Source organism: Miscanthus floridulus, chromosome 6 (assembly GCF_019320115.1).
Source record: "Miscanthus floridulus cultivar M001 chromosome 6, ASM1932011v1, whole genome shotgun sequence".
Classification (NCBI taxonomy): domain Eukaryota; kingdom Viridiplantae; phylum Streptophyta; class Magnoliopsida; order Poales; family Poaceae; genus Miscanthus; species Miscanthus floridulus.
The window spans coordinates 111,584,080-111,600,347 of record NC_089585.1 but is presented as its reverse complement, the minus strand read 5'-3'; the positions used below and the strand labels follow the sequence as shown (position 1 = coordinate 111,600,347).

Below are 16,268 nucleotides of genomic sequence, written 5' to 3'. Positions count from 1 at the left end.
TGCGGACCCCACATGTCATCTCCTTCTTCCTCCTCTCCTCATCTCTCTCTTCGGCTCTCTCTCCTTCCCGACGCGGCCACGGCGGGCGCTGCCGGCGGTGGCTGCTGCGGGCTTGCGGGTGAGCCGATGAGCCGCTGTCGTGACCCCGCACGCCGCAGGCGAGCAGCCGGCGACGGGAGCGCCACAGCCGCGCACCCCGGCACGCCGTGCCCCCAGACCCGCCCTGGCCCGCCATGCAGACTCTCCCTCGCCGCCGGCCGCGCAACGCGGCACGCCGCCGCGCCCCAAGACGAAGACCTGAGGCAGCGTGAGGCGCCGCGAGGACGCGAGGTGCGGGAGGAGCGCCGCGAGCTCCTAGAGGTAGCGCGAGTCCATGGCGAGGTCGCGCTCGTCGACGGTGACGCGGACCCAATGGAAGATGCGGACGGAAGACGAGGGGGAGCAGGGCGTCGCGGCGTCGGACAGGAGCAGCACCTGGAGGTCCTTGAGGGAGGAGGGCGAGAAGGATGGGCACCGGGAGGTGGGGGTCGCCTTCTCATGGCGGCGGCGGCCGCGGCCGCGGCTGCTCGCCAGCGGAGGCGGCACAGCTCGCCCGCGCGCCTGCGATGCGGCAGCTGCTCGCCTGCGCACCTGCGGGAGCACGACAAGCAGCCAGCGCCAGCGCGTGCTCGAGTCAGTTGCCGGAGAAGATGGAGAAGAGAGGAAGGAGATGACTAGTGGGGTCCACATGTCATTGGCACATAGAGGGAGGAAGATGGAAGGGTAATTTTGTCCATACAAAAATAAGATGACGTCGTGTATGCTGCCGGTGGGCCTAAGTCCTTCGTAAGCGTACACCATGGCGTATTTCAAAGAATCGAAAAATTGTAATGGTAAAAATCAAAATAGACGAATAGTAATGGCGTTTCTCCGAACATCGAAAATTATAATGGCATGAATCCAATTAACCCTTTTTATTTTGGTCGGTGGTGATTTCAGACTTTTTATCTTGTTTTGGTATTTCTTACAATCCCGGCTGAAGCACTTTGGCGAGTAGGTGTGTTGTACTTAAACCTTTTTTTTGTCTTTTCTTCGTCTAATAAAAATTGAGGCAAAGCTTTTGTCGTCCTTTAAAAAAAAAACTGAGCAAAGAAAAACAAGTGCTGCGACCATCTCCACTAATCAAAAAACGTTTGCTAGATTAGAAACCAGTGAACAGGGTTTACTGAAATTCAACTAAAATTTGGCTCAAATTTTTTAGAGACTTAAATATGAAGTATGATTCTTTTAAAACTTTTTAGATCTAAATAAAATATAGCATAATTTATGACTACATATCTATTAAGTAGAAGAATATGCAACATAAACAATAGAAAATATGAGTATAGAGTTATATAGCACATATATTAGTGTACTATGAAATTCCAGATTTTTCTTTCAGTCACCCACGAAATTCATGAAAGTTTGGTGAAATTTCATTGAAATTTTGAAACCTACCAATGAACAATCAGTAAACCCCACTACTTCCCTTTTCATTTTTTTAAATATTTCCATAGTTTTTTATTTTTCGAAAGTTATGGAGTTGTACCAATAACTTTTGTACATAATATTTTATCAGACATAACTCATCACCACAATTTCTAATCATAACATTATATATATATATATATATATATAGACAATTTTATAGACTAGCTATAGTGACAACTTTTCATAAAAATTCTTACATAACTAAACTTTTGTAAAGCAACTTTTATATAACAAATTTTACAATAACATACACAACTTTTTTGTTGTTCAATATTTTTCAAAAGTTATACACAACTTGTCCAGCATATTTTTTATATAATATATTATGTAGAAACTTCCCAACCTAAAAATTGTTCATAGTATATAGTCTATAGAAGAAAAATAGGTAGGTTAGTGTGAAAAATAAAAAAGCAAAGGAAAAAAGGGGAAGAAAAATGCGAGGAAAAAAAGCTCATGGACGCTTATGGACCACGACCGCGGGATCATAGTTCGCTTGAATTTGCGATAAACGACCGCAAGGTACTGCAAGCACGAAGTAAAATCTAGAATCATATTTTTCACCCTTGGCTGTCACGAAGAGCAAGTAGTAACATACAACAATTAGAAAGCTTCTGAGCAGAGGAACCATACAGTAGGCAAAGACCAGCTTTCAAAACTACTGCAGGTTGTTGTATGATAAACATTTAGCACCGGTGGAGCAAAATTGCATGCGCGTATTTATTTGGAGTTCCGAAAGCACCTTATGACCATATAATATTTGAATTTGAATCTGCCAGTACAAAACTGCTCCAACAACAGAGTAAAAAACCGTACTCCTATTTCAAGGCAGATTACAGTAGGTCAGACAGTAAATACCGCCGGCTGAGTCCTTAGAACATTGTTGTAGGTGATTCAGATTTTATTCACGAAAGCTGCCATACTGTCCTCATTTCAGTTGAGTAACTGCAGCGTGTATGGCATCTGCAAGATGGGGCACAGTCCTCATGCTCAAACCAGCCATGCTGATCCTCCTGCAAGAAGAATATATACATTGTCAATATAGCAGTGACAGTTCGGACTTCCATTATAGGGTGGTGAAAAAACGAAACCTAGTCATAGATCAATATCAAATAGTGCCGATCAAGATTGTTCAATGGTATGATCTTAAAAGTAATATGATGTTTAGGACAAGCTAATAATTCATTTTTGAACTAATTAGCTTGTCATATTAGCTTTCCTAATGGTTCAATGCCTTACACTCTGGAATTGGCAACAATATGCTGGGCTACTTGGAAAACAAGGAACAAGAAGGAAAATTGATTAAAAACCCTATTGAGAACCTTTGTTATGCATGTGCACTTATGCAATATTGGACACGTTTATACTCTAAAGGAGGATCAAGAGAGGCTACTCGAAGAGGTGAAAGTGTGAAACGTCATGCTGCAGGTGGCATCAAGACTGCTGGGGAATCCATCAAACATGGATCAGGCGACCCTGCAAATTTGAGGGGAGGAGGGCTGGGATTGGGAAGACTTGGCAGCAAGCTGCTTGCCATGAATCGATGTTGCTAGACTGGGCAGCAGGTCTCCAGCCTTTCTAGCGTTTTGTAATAGGATTTGTTGGGAATGTATGTTATCACCTGGGAGGCTTTGGTGCTTTTGTTTCATTCTGCAAATGGTAGAAGTTATCCTAGTATCCCTTTCCCTGAGATTGTGTCTGACAGCCTGAGTCCAGTTAGGCACTTAGGTGCCCTCATTAGGCCTTTTCTTCTGGTTCGCCAACACTCTCACGGTGCAACTGGTCAGCACAACACGCCATAGAAGCGGTTGGCTGAGCCAGCCCGGGTTTGAGTCACGGCACCAGCTTCTTAAGATGAAAATCAAGGGGACATCTCTCCCCCTGGTCAAATCTTTTTTTTTTCTTCTGGTTCAATGTTACTTTTTCTACAAACTTTTGTATTTCCGTTGTGATGGCGGAAATGGGTTTACCTCAGTTCGAACAAAAAATATTAGCTTTCCTAGATGTCATATATTTAAAACTGGAGGGAGTAACATATTAAGACAACAAGTGACTAAACGGTCTATACTCCAACTTGTGAATTAGAAAAAAAAGGCAAATAGAATAATAAGAACTCCAATGTGGCCAGCCACTGTTAAGTAGTAACAAGACGAAAAAAATACAAGAGTACAGCTATATACTTATAAAAGTTGAATAGACAATTACCCATCAGATGTCATATAAATGTGGTATTCCTGCCTCATGAATGCCACTTGCTCACTATTCAGCCCAGTGAAAGTAAACATCCCAATTTGCTTAATGATGTGGCTCCAATCTCCAGGGGTTCCTGCACGTTATTAACAAGACTGAGTGCCATTGTGATAGGACCCCAAACCTTTCCACTTGAACAAAAGACAAAAGAAAGGAACAATATATTGAGATTGAATTATCATAATTTCTGGACTAGTGCAAACCAGACGTAACATTATGGCCTTTCAATTCGAATAAATCAATAGAAACATTCCAAACACAGATTAATAGTGCTCCCCCAAGTAAGTCACACAGATTGATACACTATTTTAAGGTCAGATACAATTTCTTGAGAAATCAACTGAGAAGGTGACAAGAGGAAGTTCTCTTATTTTGTTAGATTCTGATAACCCAAGAGATCTTGGATGCAGCAATAGCTACATAGCTTGCCTTGAAGCAGCCACATTAATCCAGGACAAAAGAAAAACATTTGCACCAAGAGTTGCATAGTTGCAATACAAGATCATGAAAGAAATGGTAAGGAAAAAATGCTAAGCTACATTGCAAACAACATCTAACCATATTTTGTAGAAAAAGAGAGAGCAATTGCTAGAAACAAGTACCTCTGGATTTCAGCGCATCAAATAGCTGTTGCCTCATGCTAATGATCCTATCAGCCATGGCCTTCAGTTCTAGAGTCCATTCGTTGAACATCTCACTGAAAAATTAAATAAATACAGTCAATGAACAGGAAGTAACCACTTTGTATTATTCTTGGACCCACCTCTAAATATAGCACTGCGATAACAAGAATATACCTGTCCCTGAGTATGGTAGCCACGATAGAGGCACCATGAAGAGGGGGGTTTGAATACATAGGCCTGATCACAAGTTTGAGTTGACTTTCAACCCTAACAGCTACATCGGCACTTCCACATACCTGAAACATGAAGTTACAATGAATGGACACTCTGTGGCATAAAAGACTGTTCAGAAGGGCACCATGTAGGAAAAGCAGCAGCATCATTCAACAAAGGCATAAAGTTATGCATATCCTTATAAGTAACAACTAGTCAAATATTTTTGGAACTGGTGGAAGTAAATAGTTGTCCCCCGTAACATTAAAAGCTAATACATATCTACATCAATATAATATTCTAAGGATGCGAAAGAATTCAATCCTAGCAAAAGGCTAAAATTTTAGGCACCAGTGGCTACAAGTGATTGACAACTTACACCGTCCACAACAATGCACTTCTTATTTCCGATAATGAAACAGATACAAGCTATAGGAACTGACATATCTCAAAACAAGTAGGAAAATAAAGAGGCACATTTGAAGGCATGTGACAGAATTTTCCACACATCAATCACTCCTATAGCATTAAGCTCATAAGCTCACAAGATGGATGGTAAACATAGTAATATCTGAACACCAGAGGAAGATGCCAACAACCTTGAGATCATGATGAACTAAAGTGAAACCAACAAGAGCAAGAGTTAAGATATCTTACAATGCTCAAAGCGCCAACACGCTCTCCGTACAATCCCATGTTCTTAGCATAGCTCTGAGCCATGAGCAATTCACCACCATCAGCAACAAACATTCGCACTGACTGAGCATCTTTGTCAAGACTTCCACTCGCAAAGCCCTATTATGTTAACAAAAATCAACAAATTATGTGATGATTAGTGTATAGGAATCAGATGTGTTTTTGCAATGTCAAGTCAATTCTGACTCTGTACGTCGGCATACTTGGTAGGCACTGTCAAAGAACGGAAGCAGTGATTTTGATCTCATCAGCTGCCTAATCTGTCCCCACTGATCAATGGTAGGATCTACTCCAGTAGGGTTGTGGGCACAGGCATGCAGCAGTACAATTGAACCTGAAGGAGCAGAACTGAGGTCTTCCAAGAGTCCTGTAAAACAAAACAAAATTTGGGTCAATGACAGAGCCATGACATAATTTGCGAATATAAAACATATAATAAAGTTTTAAATGTTCCTAGCATATTCGCATTATTAAAGCATTCTAACAGATCTAGCATGAAAAATGAAATCCATACCTTTGAAGTCAAGACCACGGGTCGCAGGATCATAGTAGCGGTAGCTCCTAACAGTCAATCCAGATAAGGTGAAAACTTTTGGGTGATTTCCCCAGGTTGGTTGCGGGATGTAGATAGTGCGCTGGAATATATTTGTATGATCTAGCAATCATGCATTAAAATCGGGAAGCAGCAAAACAGAAAGGAGCAGGAAAAGTTCTTAACCTCATGATAGTGCCTTGCAAGAAATTCACCTCCAACTCTTAAAGAACCAGTACCCGATAGGCACTGCACTGTAGTAACCCTATTCTCCTGAATAGCAGGACTGTTCCATTTGTAAAGAAAAAACACAATCAGCTCCCTAAATAAAACCTGAGATGACCAGTGGCCAGGGAACTTATTTTTATGTAATGAAACTTCAGCAGTAGGAATTCACAGTTAGCAACATAACCATTCGGAGCAGTTGAACCACAAATATCGCCAATGTTAGAAAAATAAATGAAAGTCAAACAGAAAAATACCTGTCAGCACCAAAGATAAGCTTAGCGCTCAGCTTATTGAATTCAGCCAAACCGGTGATTGGTAGGTACTCCTTGACACGTGACCTAGAAATAGGAAGAAAGTCATGTTTAAAATACAGCTTCAAATATCTTCCACACCGATAGTTTACTGCATGCAGAGGCTTATACACACATGAGGCATAAGGCCAATCTCAATGGGGTTTCATAGAGTTTCATGGGTATTTACTATCATTAAGCCGGCGAGCCTCGGCCGTCGCTCAGGGTGGCCACGTCGCCACCGTCGTTTACAGCCCTTCGATCTTCGCTTCGACGTCCAGAGATCGTTTCTTCTACTGTTCTTGACCGCGTGTTCTGGAGCCTTCGTTCCTTCATTTACTCTCCGTCTCGGTGCTGTGCCCGTCCTCATCCTCTCGCCTCTACGCTCCCTCCCTCACTCGCGAGTCGCCACGCGACTGAGGCGACGGCGCCGGCCGAACTCGGTGGTCGACGGCCCTCCGCGCGGCGGCGGCCACACTCCTCTTCCTGCTCCTCCTCCTCCACCACCACCACCACCACGCCACTTCCTACTCGCGAAGCAAGCCAGCGGGTCGCGTGGCCTAGGGTTTGGCCCCTCCGTCGCCGGTCGTCCCCACGGCCGCTCGGCCAGCCACCTGAGGCCCTGACGCGGCTGACGGCTCTGGCGGCGGAGGGGCCTCCGTGGTAGCCGTGGATGGACACGGGGAGGTCACGTCAGCAACCTCGGCGGTGGATCTGAAGCGGCCGCTCGCGGGGCCCCTCCCGGCGGAGGATCTGAGGCTGGAGCACGGTGTGGACCTCGCGCCGGCAACGGAGGCGGTGGATCTACGCCGAGCAGCCGGATCCGGCGCGAGGCGTCCCCGTCTCCACTGGATCCAATTGGTGCTTTCTTCGCTGTTCTTTTGAGTTTGGCTCCAGCTTCAGCAAATTAATCCTCTATTTTCCAGGGCATACCGTATGACGCTAATGCTTAAAAAACAAATAGTGATCGTCGACAAGCTTCTTCAGGATCAGTTGGAGATTATAAAAAAGTAGTTTTCTCAGGTATCGCTTCTATGTGTCTTCCTATTGCCTCTACTTCCATTCTATGTACGAACTTTTTCCAAGTCTTCTTATGTGGGTTTGCTTATCACGGATAGGCAGGAAGAACATGTGGCCAGTAAACTCCATTTCTGTTGGACGGCGAATTATTAGAGTAATGCCCAACACCCCTTTAACTGTTGGACAGCTTGCATCAGGTGCAATTCGCTGACAAGCCATGAGTCATTTTAAACCTATTAATAATAATCATATGCAGTATGCGATTGCTCAATGAATGAAAATTTGTTAGGCAGTCTCTGGTTTGTGTACTTCACCGTTACAATCTTAGATTATCTTTTGTAGTGCTATACTAAATCAAATTGTCAGCGGACGTAACAACATGAGACATTACATGGTATTTTTACTTCTCAGTCATGTGCTTGGGAGAGATGGCTACTCACCCTGATGAAAACTATGTACGGATTCAATCCCATTGGGAATTCTGGAAAGATGGACAGAAATATTTTCATCCTATAACTGGCCTGACGTATGTACCTGATTATGTATGTAACCTAAAAAATACGACGTCAGTGTTTGAGAGCGAGAATTTTTTCTATAGCATTACAGTCTGATGAGTTCCGTAGGCTTCACAGACCCCTTAGGTTTGGATTTATGATTCCATGTATGAATACCTTTTATGTATCTTGTCCGATTCCGCCTTTGTATTGCATAACTTGATTTTGGCTCTAGGTGTACATGGGTTTTGTTGCAGTTGTGATAAAAGGACCCTCTATGCCACTAATTTATGGTTCCCAAATCTCTTCCATGCAGGCAAAGTATAGGACAACAATGTTGACATAATTCACGGTCGCTGCATCCTAGAGCCAAATCCAAATATTATTGTAGCTGGATTTTACTTACTATTTCTATGTTTGGTTCTTGGTATTTTCTAAAATAATTTGTGATTTTAAGACTAGACCTACATTTAAATTGCTCTGTGCTTTGCCATCTACTGGTCAAAAAACAGGTCTAGTTGCAACAGTGATGCCCCTGCAAAATAGTTAGGGTCAACCCGCGGCTTCCAATTAAAATTAATATAGTTGGATATGAGCAGCATTCCACTGCACTCCAATTTAAGATGTCCAACTGATTAAAGAAACTACTCGCATGTCTGCCTCTAAATTACATTAAAGAAAGGTTAGTAACGAAGCTACAAAGGACGACCCTTGTCTATATCAAAGTAAGTTCCAAGAAGTTCAATGAGATACAGTGAATCCAGCCTAATTTCAGCTCACGTTGTTTTGCCTCGCTGCTAAACCCTACAGGTCTCGCAGCTTAGAAGCTTTGGCCCGATTTAGTTTCTACTGCTCTCGGCTGTTGGTTTTGCATGCAGTTTAGCTTCTAAGCTTTGGGCCAATTTAATTTCTACTGCTCTCAGCGGTCGGTTTGGCGTACAGTTGTTTTGTACTTTGTTATCGATGATATTATTATCACAACGAACTCTTGTTTGGTATATTTGAGTTTGCTTGCTTGGACTGGCCAATTGTTTTGCCTCGCTGCTAAACCCTACAGGTCTCGCAACTTAGAGGCTTTGGCCCGGTTTAGTTTCTACTGCTCTCGACTGTTGGTTTTGCATGCAGTTTACCTTCTAAGCTTTGGGCCAATTTAGTTTCTACTGCTCTCAGCTGTCGGTTTTGCGTACAGTTGTTTCGTACTTTGTTATCGATGATATTAGTATCACAGCGAACTCTTGTTTGGTATATTTGAGTCTGGTTGCTTGGACTGCCCAATAATGTAGTACGTATAGATCTTTGGACGTGTCTATTTTATAATCTTTGATTCTATATACATGTATAGGTCAACTAATGATACACTTCTTATATTTCGATAAGGTGCACAGTTTACATAAACGTTCAAGTTATTTGATCAAGCATCAGGGTGATCAGCTTTTATCAGTCAACGGCGTTGATGTAAGAGGTAAATCTGCATTTCACGCCTCATCCATGCTGCAAGGTCCAAACGAGACGTTGGTTACGATGAAGGTAATGGACAATCTAAATAAATTCTGTCTTCTGGATTATCTCAGGAATCAGGATCTTTCTTAACTAACTATCTGACTATTGTGATCTTCCTTATGTTATCTGTAGGTTAAACATGGTGACTGCACTCCTGTTAAGACAATGAAGATGCAGAGACGACTGGTTGTTACAACTACAGCTTTCTGTGGTTTGCAGAAAAGAGAAAATGATGATTCATCTGTTGGATATATTCACATTAGAGTTCAATGCAGTGTCCAAAAATGATTTTGTTAGTGCTGTGTACCTGGTTTGTTGACCTTGTCTTCTGCCCTTTTTTCCTTTTCCATATCCTGAATGCAGTAGTTGAGTTGGTCCGTGCCTGGTGCAATCTATTTTTTTGTCTACACTCCCAGTTGCTCACAGTACAGTTAGTACCTCCCTAAAGGGCATGGTCTTTACCTCTCTTAACAAAGGCAAGGGGAACTATCTCCTTATGGTTAGGTTTTCTAAATGTCTAAACTGAGAGATCTATGTTTACATCTGCGATTCCATGCTCCGATCTTGAAAAAATATGTAGACATGTTTAGATTTGCGATTGCATTTCCAAACGACTGCCGACGCGCGGAGGGCGCGCGTGATGGACTAGTTAAATATGATGACATTGCACTGTTAATGAAGAGAGAGATACTGAAAGTTTCATGGGAGTAGACACAGTTTCACGGGGACAAAACTCTTCTACGCGCTCTTCTACCCCGCTTCCAAAATATGAGTACGTTGAAAATCGAGACATGAAACCCCCGCTGAGGCTGACCTAATACTCCCTCCGCCCCCTTTTATCCACTCTAGCTTCTCAAGAAGTCAAAACTACTCAACTTTGACCAAATATATAAAAAAATATTAATATTTATGATACATAATTAGTATCATTAGAAAGCTCGTTAACTCTATTTTTATAATAAACTTATTTAGAGATATTTTCCACGAACATAAGTTTGACCAACACAATACTATAAAAAGGGACAGAGGGAGCATTGCAGTGCTTGCAAACGACAAACCATTCCCCCCACAGACAAAACTGAGGTCAATTTCCCAGGTACCACAAAAAGAAAGGAGGAAAGCAATAGAAGCAACTGCAAGGTCGACTACGAATGAGAATCTTACACGGCAGTGGGACAGAGCAGACCCAGTCGCAAGAAAAAAAAAACTAGTTCCAATCGTAGAAGAAAATTCATTTTAAAAAACTAGTATAGAAACAAAATGTACCGTAGAACAGAAAGGTCACCTACAATTACAGAGGGCAAGTCAATAATTAATCTGGTGGTGAATGAAAGTAGTAGTCAGATTAAGAGGCGCGTTATCCAGATTTTAGATCCAGTGACTAACTAAATCCAATTTTGTTTCCACTTGGGCGGAGGGCAGTAGCTTTAAGCCTGAAAGTTCAATAACCCCCGAGGCACGATCACGAAATCAAGCGGATCATATGGATTTCACATAACACTTACGGATTATTGATCAACATTAGCTCGGCGCGCCTGACCACATTCAGCACGAGGGGCTTCCCTTCCTGCACAGATCAGAATAGGAACAGGGGTGTCAAATCCATCTCCAATCCAAATAATAAAAAACAGAAAGCGCCATAGAAGGTTCACAGCAAATCCCCAAACTCATCTCACCTCGGTCCGGTAGGCGCCGACGCCGAGGTTGACCTTCACGGGGCTGGGATCCTTGTTGTAGGCGACGGTCACCTGCCCCAGAAAACAAACGAACACCGATAAACGAGAACAAACCCACGAGGCCGCGCGATCGCGTCGAAACCGCGCGACCGACAGCGACAGCCAGATCACCGGGAGAGAGGAAGCCAGGAAGGAGAGGCGAGGCTGGGGAGACGGACTTACTCCGAGGATGGGGTCCTCTGGGGCCTGCGCGAGTGCGGCGAAGACGGAGAATCCCTGCGACGCCATGGTGGGGAACGATTCGAGGGTGGCGGAGGTGTCGGCTGCTGCTGCTGCTGCTGTTCTTCGTGGGGAGGAAGGCAGCAGGTGGCGCACCAGCGTACTTAACCTGCGGTCGGCGCTGGGGGCCTGCGCCGCGCGCACGTTAGCAGGGGCCATCCGGTGCGCGGCGCGTGAGCGTGCCTGGTGCGGGGCGAGGGAACCGAGAGCGTGGGGCGTGGGGAACGGCGTGCGCAACCCGGGTGCGGCCGCCAGGTCGCGTATAAAACGGCGGGCGTGGCCGGCGGACCGGGGAAGCGACGTGGACGGCTGTTTTTGGACTCGTGGCTGAGCCGCGGCGGCGTGTGCGTGACTACTGCCTACGTGCGCGTGAGGCGGACCGGGGAAGCGACGTGGACGGCTGTTTTTGGAGTCGTGGCTGAACCGCGGCGGCGTGTGCGTTACTACTGCCTACGTGCGCGTGAGTCCCTTGTTCGGTGCCGTCTGCCACTGGCCGTGTGGTCCGTGGAAGCGTGGACTACTGGACTGGCGTGAATTTTTGTTTTATTTTTAACCTTTTTTAAACAAATTCAAAATCTAACACCATTTTTTTTATTTTCAAATCTAACACTTTTGGCCACGCCAAAGTCCGTGGCGAGACCAAAACACACTATCGCGTCACATGCATAGGCGCGGCATGATCTGCCATGTCAGACAGTGATTTCCACAGAAAATCCTCGCCACGCGGTTACCGTTGGCGTGGCAGCACTGTAGCGCCGTGCCATCTAGACTGGCGCGGCAAGGCGTAACCTTAGAAAAATTGTATCTTTTTTATACCATCTTGGATGAAGATGATCTTTATATGAAAACTATAGCTCTGTACAAGATCTAAAACTTTTCATCTAAGATCGTTAAGATGTTCAAAAAAAAAATTAAACAAAGTTTTAGCAGTATATTAATAGCCTACTAGCACTGTCATCTTGAAAAAATCATATCGTTCTTATATGGTGTCAAATGGAGATGCTTTCTATATGAAAGTTATAGCTCTTGATGGGATGTACAAATTTTTAGTTTTGAGTTTTTGCATTTGAGATCATTAAGATGTTCAAGAAAAATAATATAAAATTTCAGCATTATTTAATCGCGTACAAGCACTTGTCGTCTTAGAAAAATCGTATCTTTCTTATATGGTGTCAAATAGAGATACTTTCTAAATGAAAGTTATAGCTTTCGGTGAGATCTACAAATTTATAGTTTTGGGTTTTTCATTTGAGATCATGAAGATGAAAAAAAAACAACATAAAATTCCGGCATCGTATTAATCGCATATAAGCACATGTCATCTTGAAAAAATCATATATGGCTGTGTTTAGTTGTAGGAATTTGGATTTTGGGGCAACTATAGCACATTCGTTTTTATTTGGCAAATAGTATTCAAACATGGACTAATTAGGCTCAAAACGTTCGTCTCGCAATTTCCCACCAAACTGTGCAATTAGTTTTTCTTTTTGTCTACATTTAATGCTCCATGCACGGGCCGCAAACATTCGATGTGACAGGTACTATAGCAACTTTTTGGAAGTTAGGGTGGAACTAAACAAGGGCTATTTCTTATACGGTGTTAAATGAAGATACTTTCTATATGAAAGTTATAGCTCTCAGTGGGATCTACAAATTTATAGATTTGGGTTTTACATTTGAGATCATTAAGATGCTTAAAAAATAATATAACGTTTCAACATCATATTAATCGCGTACAAGCACTTGTCGTCTTGGAAAAATCATATCTTTCATATATAGTGTCAAATAGAGATAATTTCTACATAAAAGTTGTAGCTCTTGATGAGATCTATAATTTTATATATAGTTTTAAGTTTTTTTTTCATATGAGGTCGTTATCTTGGGCACGCGACGTGACTAGGCATGTTTAAAACAAATTTGAACAAGTGTTAAATTCTCACACGACACTGCAGCGGTACATGACAAGCTCGAGTTCGCAATTCAAATTATACCCAAAGAAATTTAGATCAAATAAATTATTGAACTTCTTGGGGCAGAGTTGAGTCTACTTGACCGTCTAAAAGTTCAATAAGATCTACAACTTTATATTTTGATTTTTCCATTTAAGGTCGTTAAGATGTTAAACAATAATATAAAGTTTTTGTAGTATATTAATTATGTACTTGAGCTTAACGTCTCATAAAAATCTCTTCTGGTGGTGCGTGTCACGCATGCTTGACCACTAGTTAAAGAGAAAAGTACCCTTTTTTTAGGTACAAGAAAATATGATGAGAGAATACGGTTACACTAAACGATAAAAGGAATATATTAAGGTCATAGTTTAATTTCTAAGTTAATTAGATCTCACTAATTTTACAGTTAACGATGTCTATTGTTGCGTAACTTTTTTTTCACCATCTTTGTATAAAACTTTTATGCAAAACGACGACGAAAGTGTAGTGAGATAGTAATAGCGTGTGACTAAACTACCTACCATCAGCCTAACAAATCAATCATCTTCATCCGTTTTTTTGTAGTACTTAATTCCCGAGTCGACTTTCGATTAGTTATCAGTCACATCGCGCGCCAAAGGTAACGACCTCAAATGCAAAACTCAAAACTATAAATTTGTAGACCCATCGATGGCTATAACTTTCATATAGAAAGTATCTCAATTCGACGCCATATAAGAAAGATATGATTTTTTTCAAGACGACAAGCGCTTGTACGTGATTAATATGATGCTAAAACTTTATATTATTATTTTTTAAGTATCTGAATGATCTCAAATGCAAAAACCCAAAACTATAAATTTGTAGATCCCATCGAAAGCTATAACTTTCATATAGAAAATATCCTCATTTGACACCATATAAGAAATATATGATTTTTCTAAGACGACAAATGTACGTAGACGATTAATATGATGGTGAAACTTTATATTATTTTTCTTAAGCATCTTAATGATCTCAAATAAAAAACTCAAAACTACAAATTTATAGATCTCATCTTGGGCTACAACTTTTATAAAGAAAGTATCTACATTTGACACCAAGTAAGAACGATATGATTTTTCCAAGACGACAAGCGCTTGTACGCGATTAATATACTGCTGATATTTTGTTTTATTTTTTTGAGTATCTTAACCACCTCAAATGAAAAAACTCAAAACTAAAAAGTTGCAGATCTCGTCGAGAGCTATAATTTTCATATAAAGGTCATCTTCATCCGAGATTGTATGAAAAAGATACATTTTTCTAAAGTTGTGCCTTGCCACGTCAGTCTAGATGGCGTGGTGCTACGGTGCTTTGGCGCGGCAATGATTTCCACGTGAAAATTGTTGTCCGACGTTGCAGATCGTGCCGCGCTGATGCATGTGACGCGGCAGCGTGTTTTGGCCGTGCCACATACTTTGGCGTGGCCAAAAGTATTAGATTTGAAAATAAAAATGTAACAGTGTTAGATTTGGAATTTGTTTTAGAAAAAGATTAAAAATAAAAAAAAATCACGCGTGGCACATGGAGTCTTTCGTACGTATACTCGCGTGCCCCAACCTCGCGACTAGCCCTAGCGCCGTCGCCGCCATCACTGTCTCTACCATTGCCGGTTCCCCTCCCTTTCCCTCCGATATCTCACCGGATACTGGAGGGGTAGAATTCCACTGTTTTTATAAGTTTGTCAGTAGATCGAGTCCTTGGGTTAAAGTATCTTAAAACCAAATTTTTGTTATCGGAGTTTTAGACGCAAGAATTTTACAGGAATAGCTCATGAATTTCACAGGATTACAGGAAAAACGCAGGGATAGAAAAAAATTTCCTCGTTCCAAATAGGCCCTTATCTCCTCCTTCTCTCCAGCGATGGCGAGGGAGCAAGGTGGATTCGCTTTTCTCCACGTCGGCTCTGTTGAAAATGAGGATGACAACTACAGCGTCAACAACTTCATCGGCACGACGACATTGAGACTTTTTCTTTCCAAACAGTAACATTAAGGACTAAGTAGAATTTGCTTCAGTCTTTTCTCTGTTTTGTTGTAGTTAGATCTGTCTATGATAAAGGACTAAATAGAATAAGTTACAGATCATGATAGAAAGAAGAAGAAGGAAGACACAAGAAAGAAGAAGTTTTTCAACACTGTCTGTAAAAATATTGGCCGTCATTCGTTGGCCATTTGTTCTCAGACCTTTTGCCGAGCGTTTGTATGTGTCGTCATCTATACGAAGCGTCATATAAGTTTGGATTTGAGATTTGGCGCTATTCATAGCATGGGTACTATGTAGATGAAAATCAATTTCTGGATATATGTAGCAGCTATAATATAATATAATTCACCTTTTGTCTAAAAAAATAATACCCTCTCAATTTCAAATTTAAGACCTTTTGTCTTTTTCTATGGATACTTAGATATACACTATGTCTAACTATATAAAAACTCATGTATATACTTCCTTTTTTTAAATTATAAGTCGCTTTGACTTTTCTAAGATGCTGAATTTGATACGTATATTGAGACACATGGTAAATTCGATGTACCAAAAAAGCTAAAAAGTGATTTATAATTTAGAGCAAATGGAGTAGAAAAAGTTTACAATTTGGAACGAAGGGAGCAGTACATGTGGTTAAATTCAAAAATCATTTGTCTTTTTAGAAAAGTATATATTTCTACTTTTTTAGACAAAAGATGACCTCAACTTCATAAGGCTTACGACCACCCATTTTTACATGCTACGGATGCCTTTATCTGATCCGCATCAGCCAGGGAAAGCGTGACGTGCTGGCAGAGGTGAGCTCCATGATATGTAGTTATTGTGGTGTGTGCCGGTACAAAATCTGAACTGTGCGCAAGTGGTACAGAGGATTGGGAAATCGACGTCGACGACGTGCCTACGGCGATGCGACGGCCGGATCTGTACAAGAAAGGGGTGGCAGCACATCGTCAGTTATTGAGTCGTCACACGATCGATTTTTTTTTTTAGAAAAGGAGT

At 41.9% G+C, this 16,268-nt stretch overlaps 1 protein-coding gene and 1 long non-coding RNA gene across 2 annotated transcripts; both read right to left on the bottom strand.

The window, feature by feature from the left end:
* Positions 1-2,118: 2,118 nt before the first annotated feature.
* Positions 2,119-11,555, bottom strand: LOC136456593 (aspartate aminotransferase, cytoplasmic-like). The gene is made up of 12 exons (XM_066456513.1): positions 11,251-11,555; positions 11,029-11,100; positions 10,858-10,919; positions 6,303-6,386; positions 6,007-6,106; positions 5,803-5,923; positions 5,492-5,655; positions 5,250-5,387; positions 4,554-4,675; positions 4,359-4,453; positions 3,712-3,832; positions 2,119-2,519 (listed from the first exon to the last, which is right to left on the bottom strand). Exons 1-12 carry the CDS (start codon positions 11,464-11,466, stop codon positions 2,435-2,437), a joined length of 1,380 nt encoding a protein of 459 aa, XP_066312610.1. The 5' UTR covers positions 11,467-11,555; the 3' UTR covers positions 2,119-2,434.
* On the bottom strand, positions 6,387-10,850 carry LOC136456594 (uncharacterized). Its single transcript, XR_010759447.1, has 2 exons — positions 9,660-10,850; positions 6,387-9,343 (listed from the first exon to the last, which is right to left on the bottom strand). It is a non-coding gene; the product is annotated as an uncharacterized lncRNA (long non-coding RNA).
* Positions 11,556-16,268: the final 4,713 nt, after the last annotated feature.

Coding starts and splice junctions, on each gene's coding strand:
- LOC136456593 (XM_066456513.1), bottom strand. CDS start 11,466: ATGGCCCCTGCTAACGTGCGCGCGGCGCAGGCCCCCAGCGCCGACCGC. Junction 11,101..11,250: donor CAGAGGACCCCATCCTCGGA/GTAAGTCCGTCT, acceptor TTTCTGGGGCAG/GTGACCGTCGCCTACAACAA. Junction 4,676..5,249: donor GTGTTGGCGCTTTGAGCATT/GTAAGATATCTT, acceptor TTCATGTTTCAG/GTATGTGGAAGTGCCGATGT.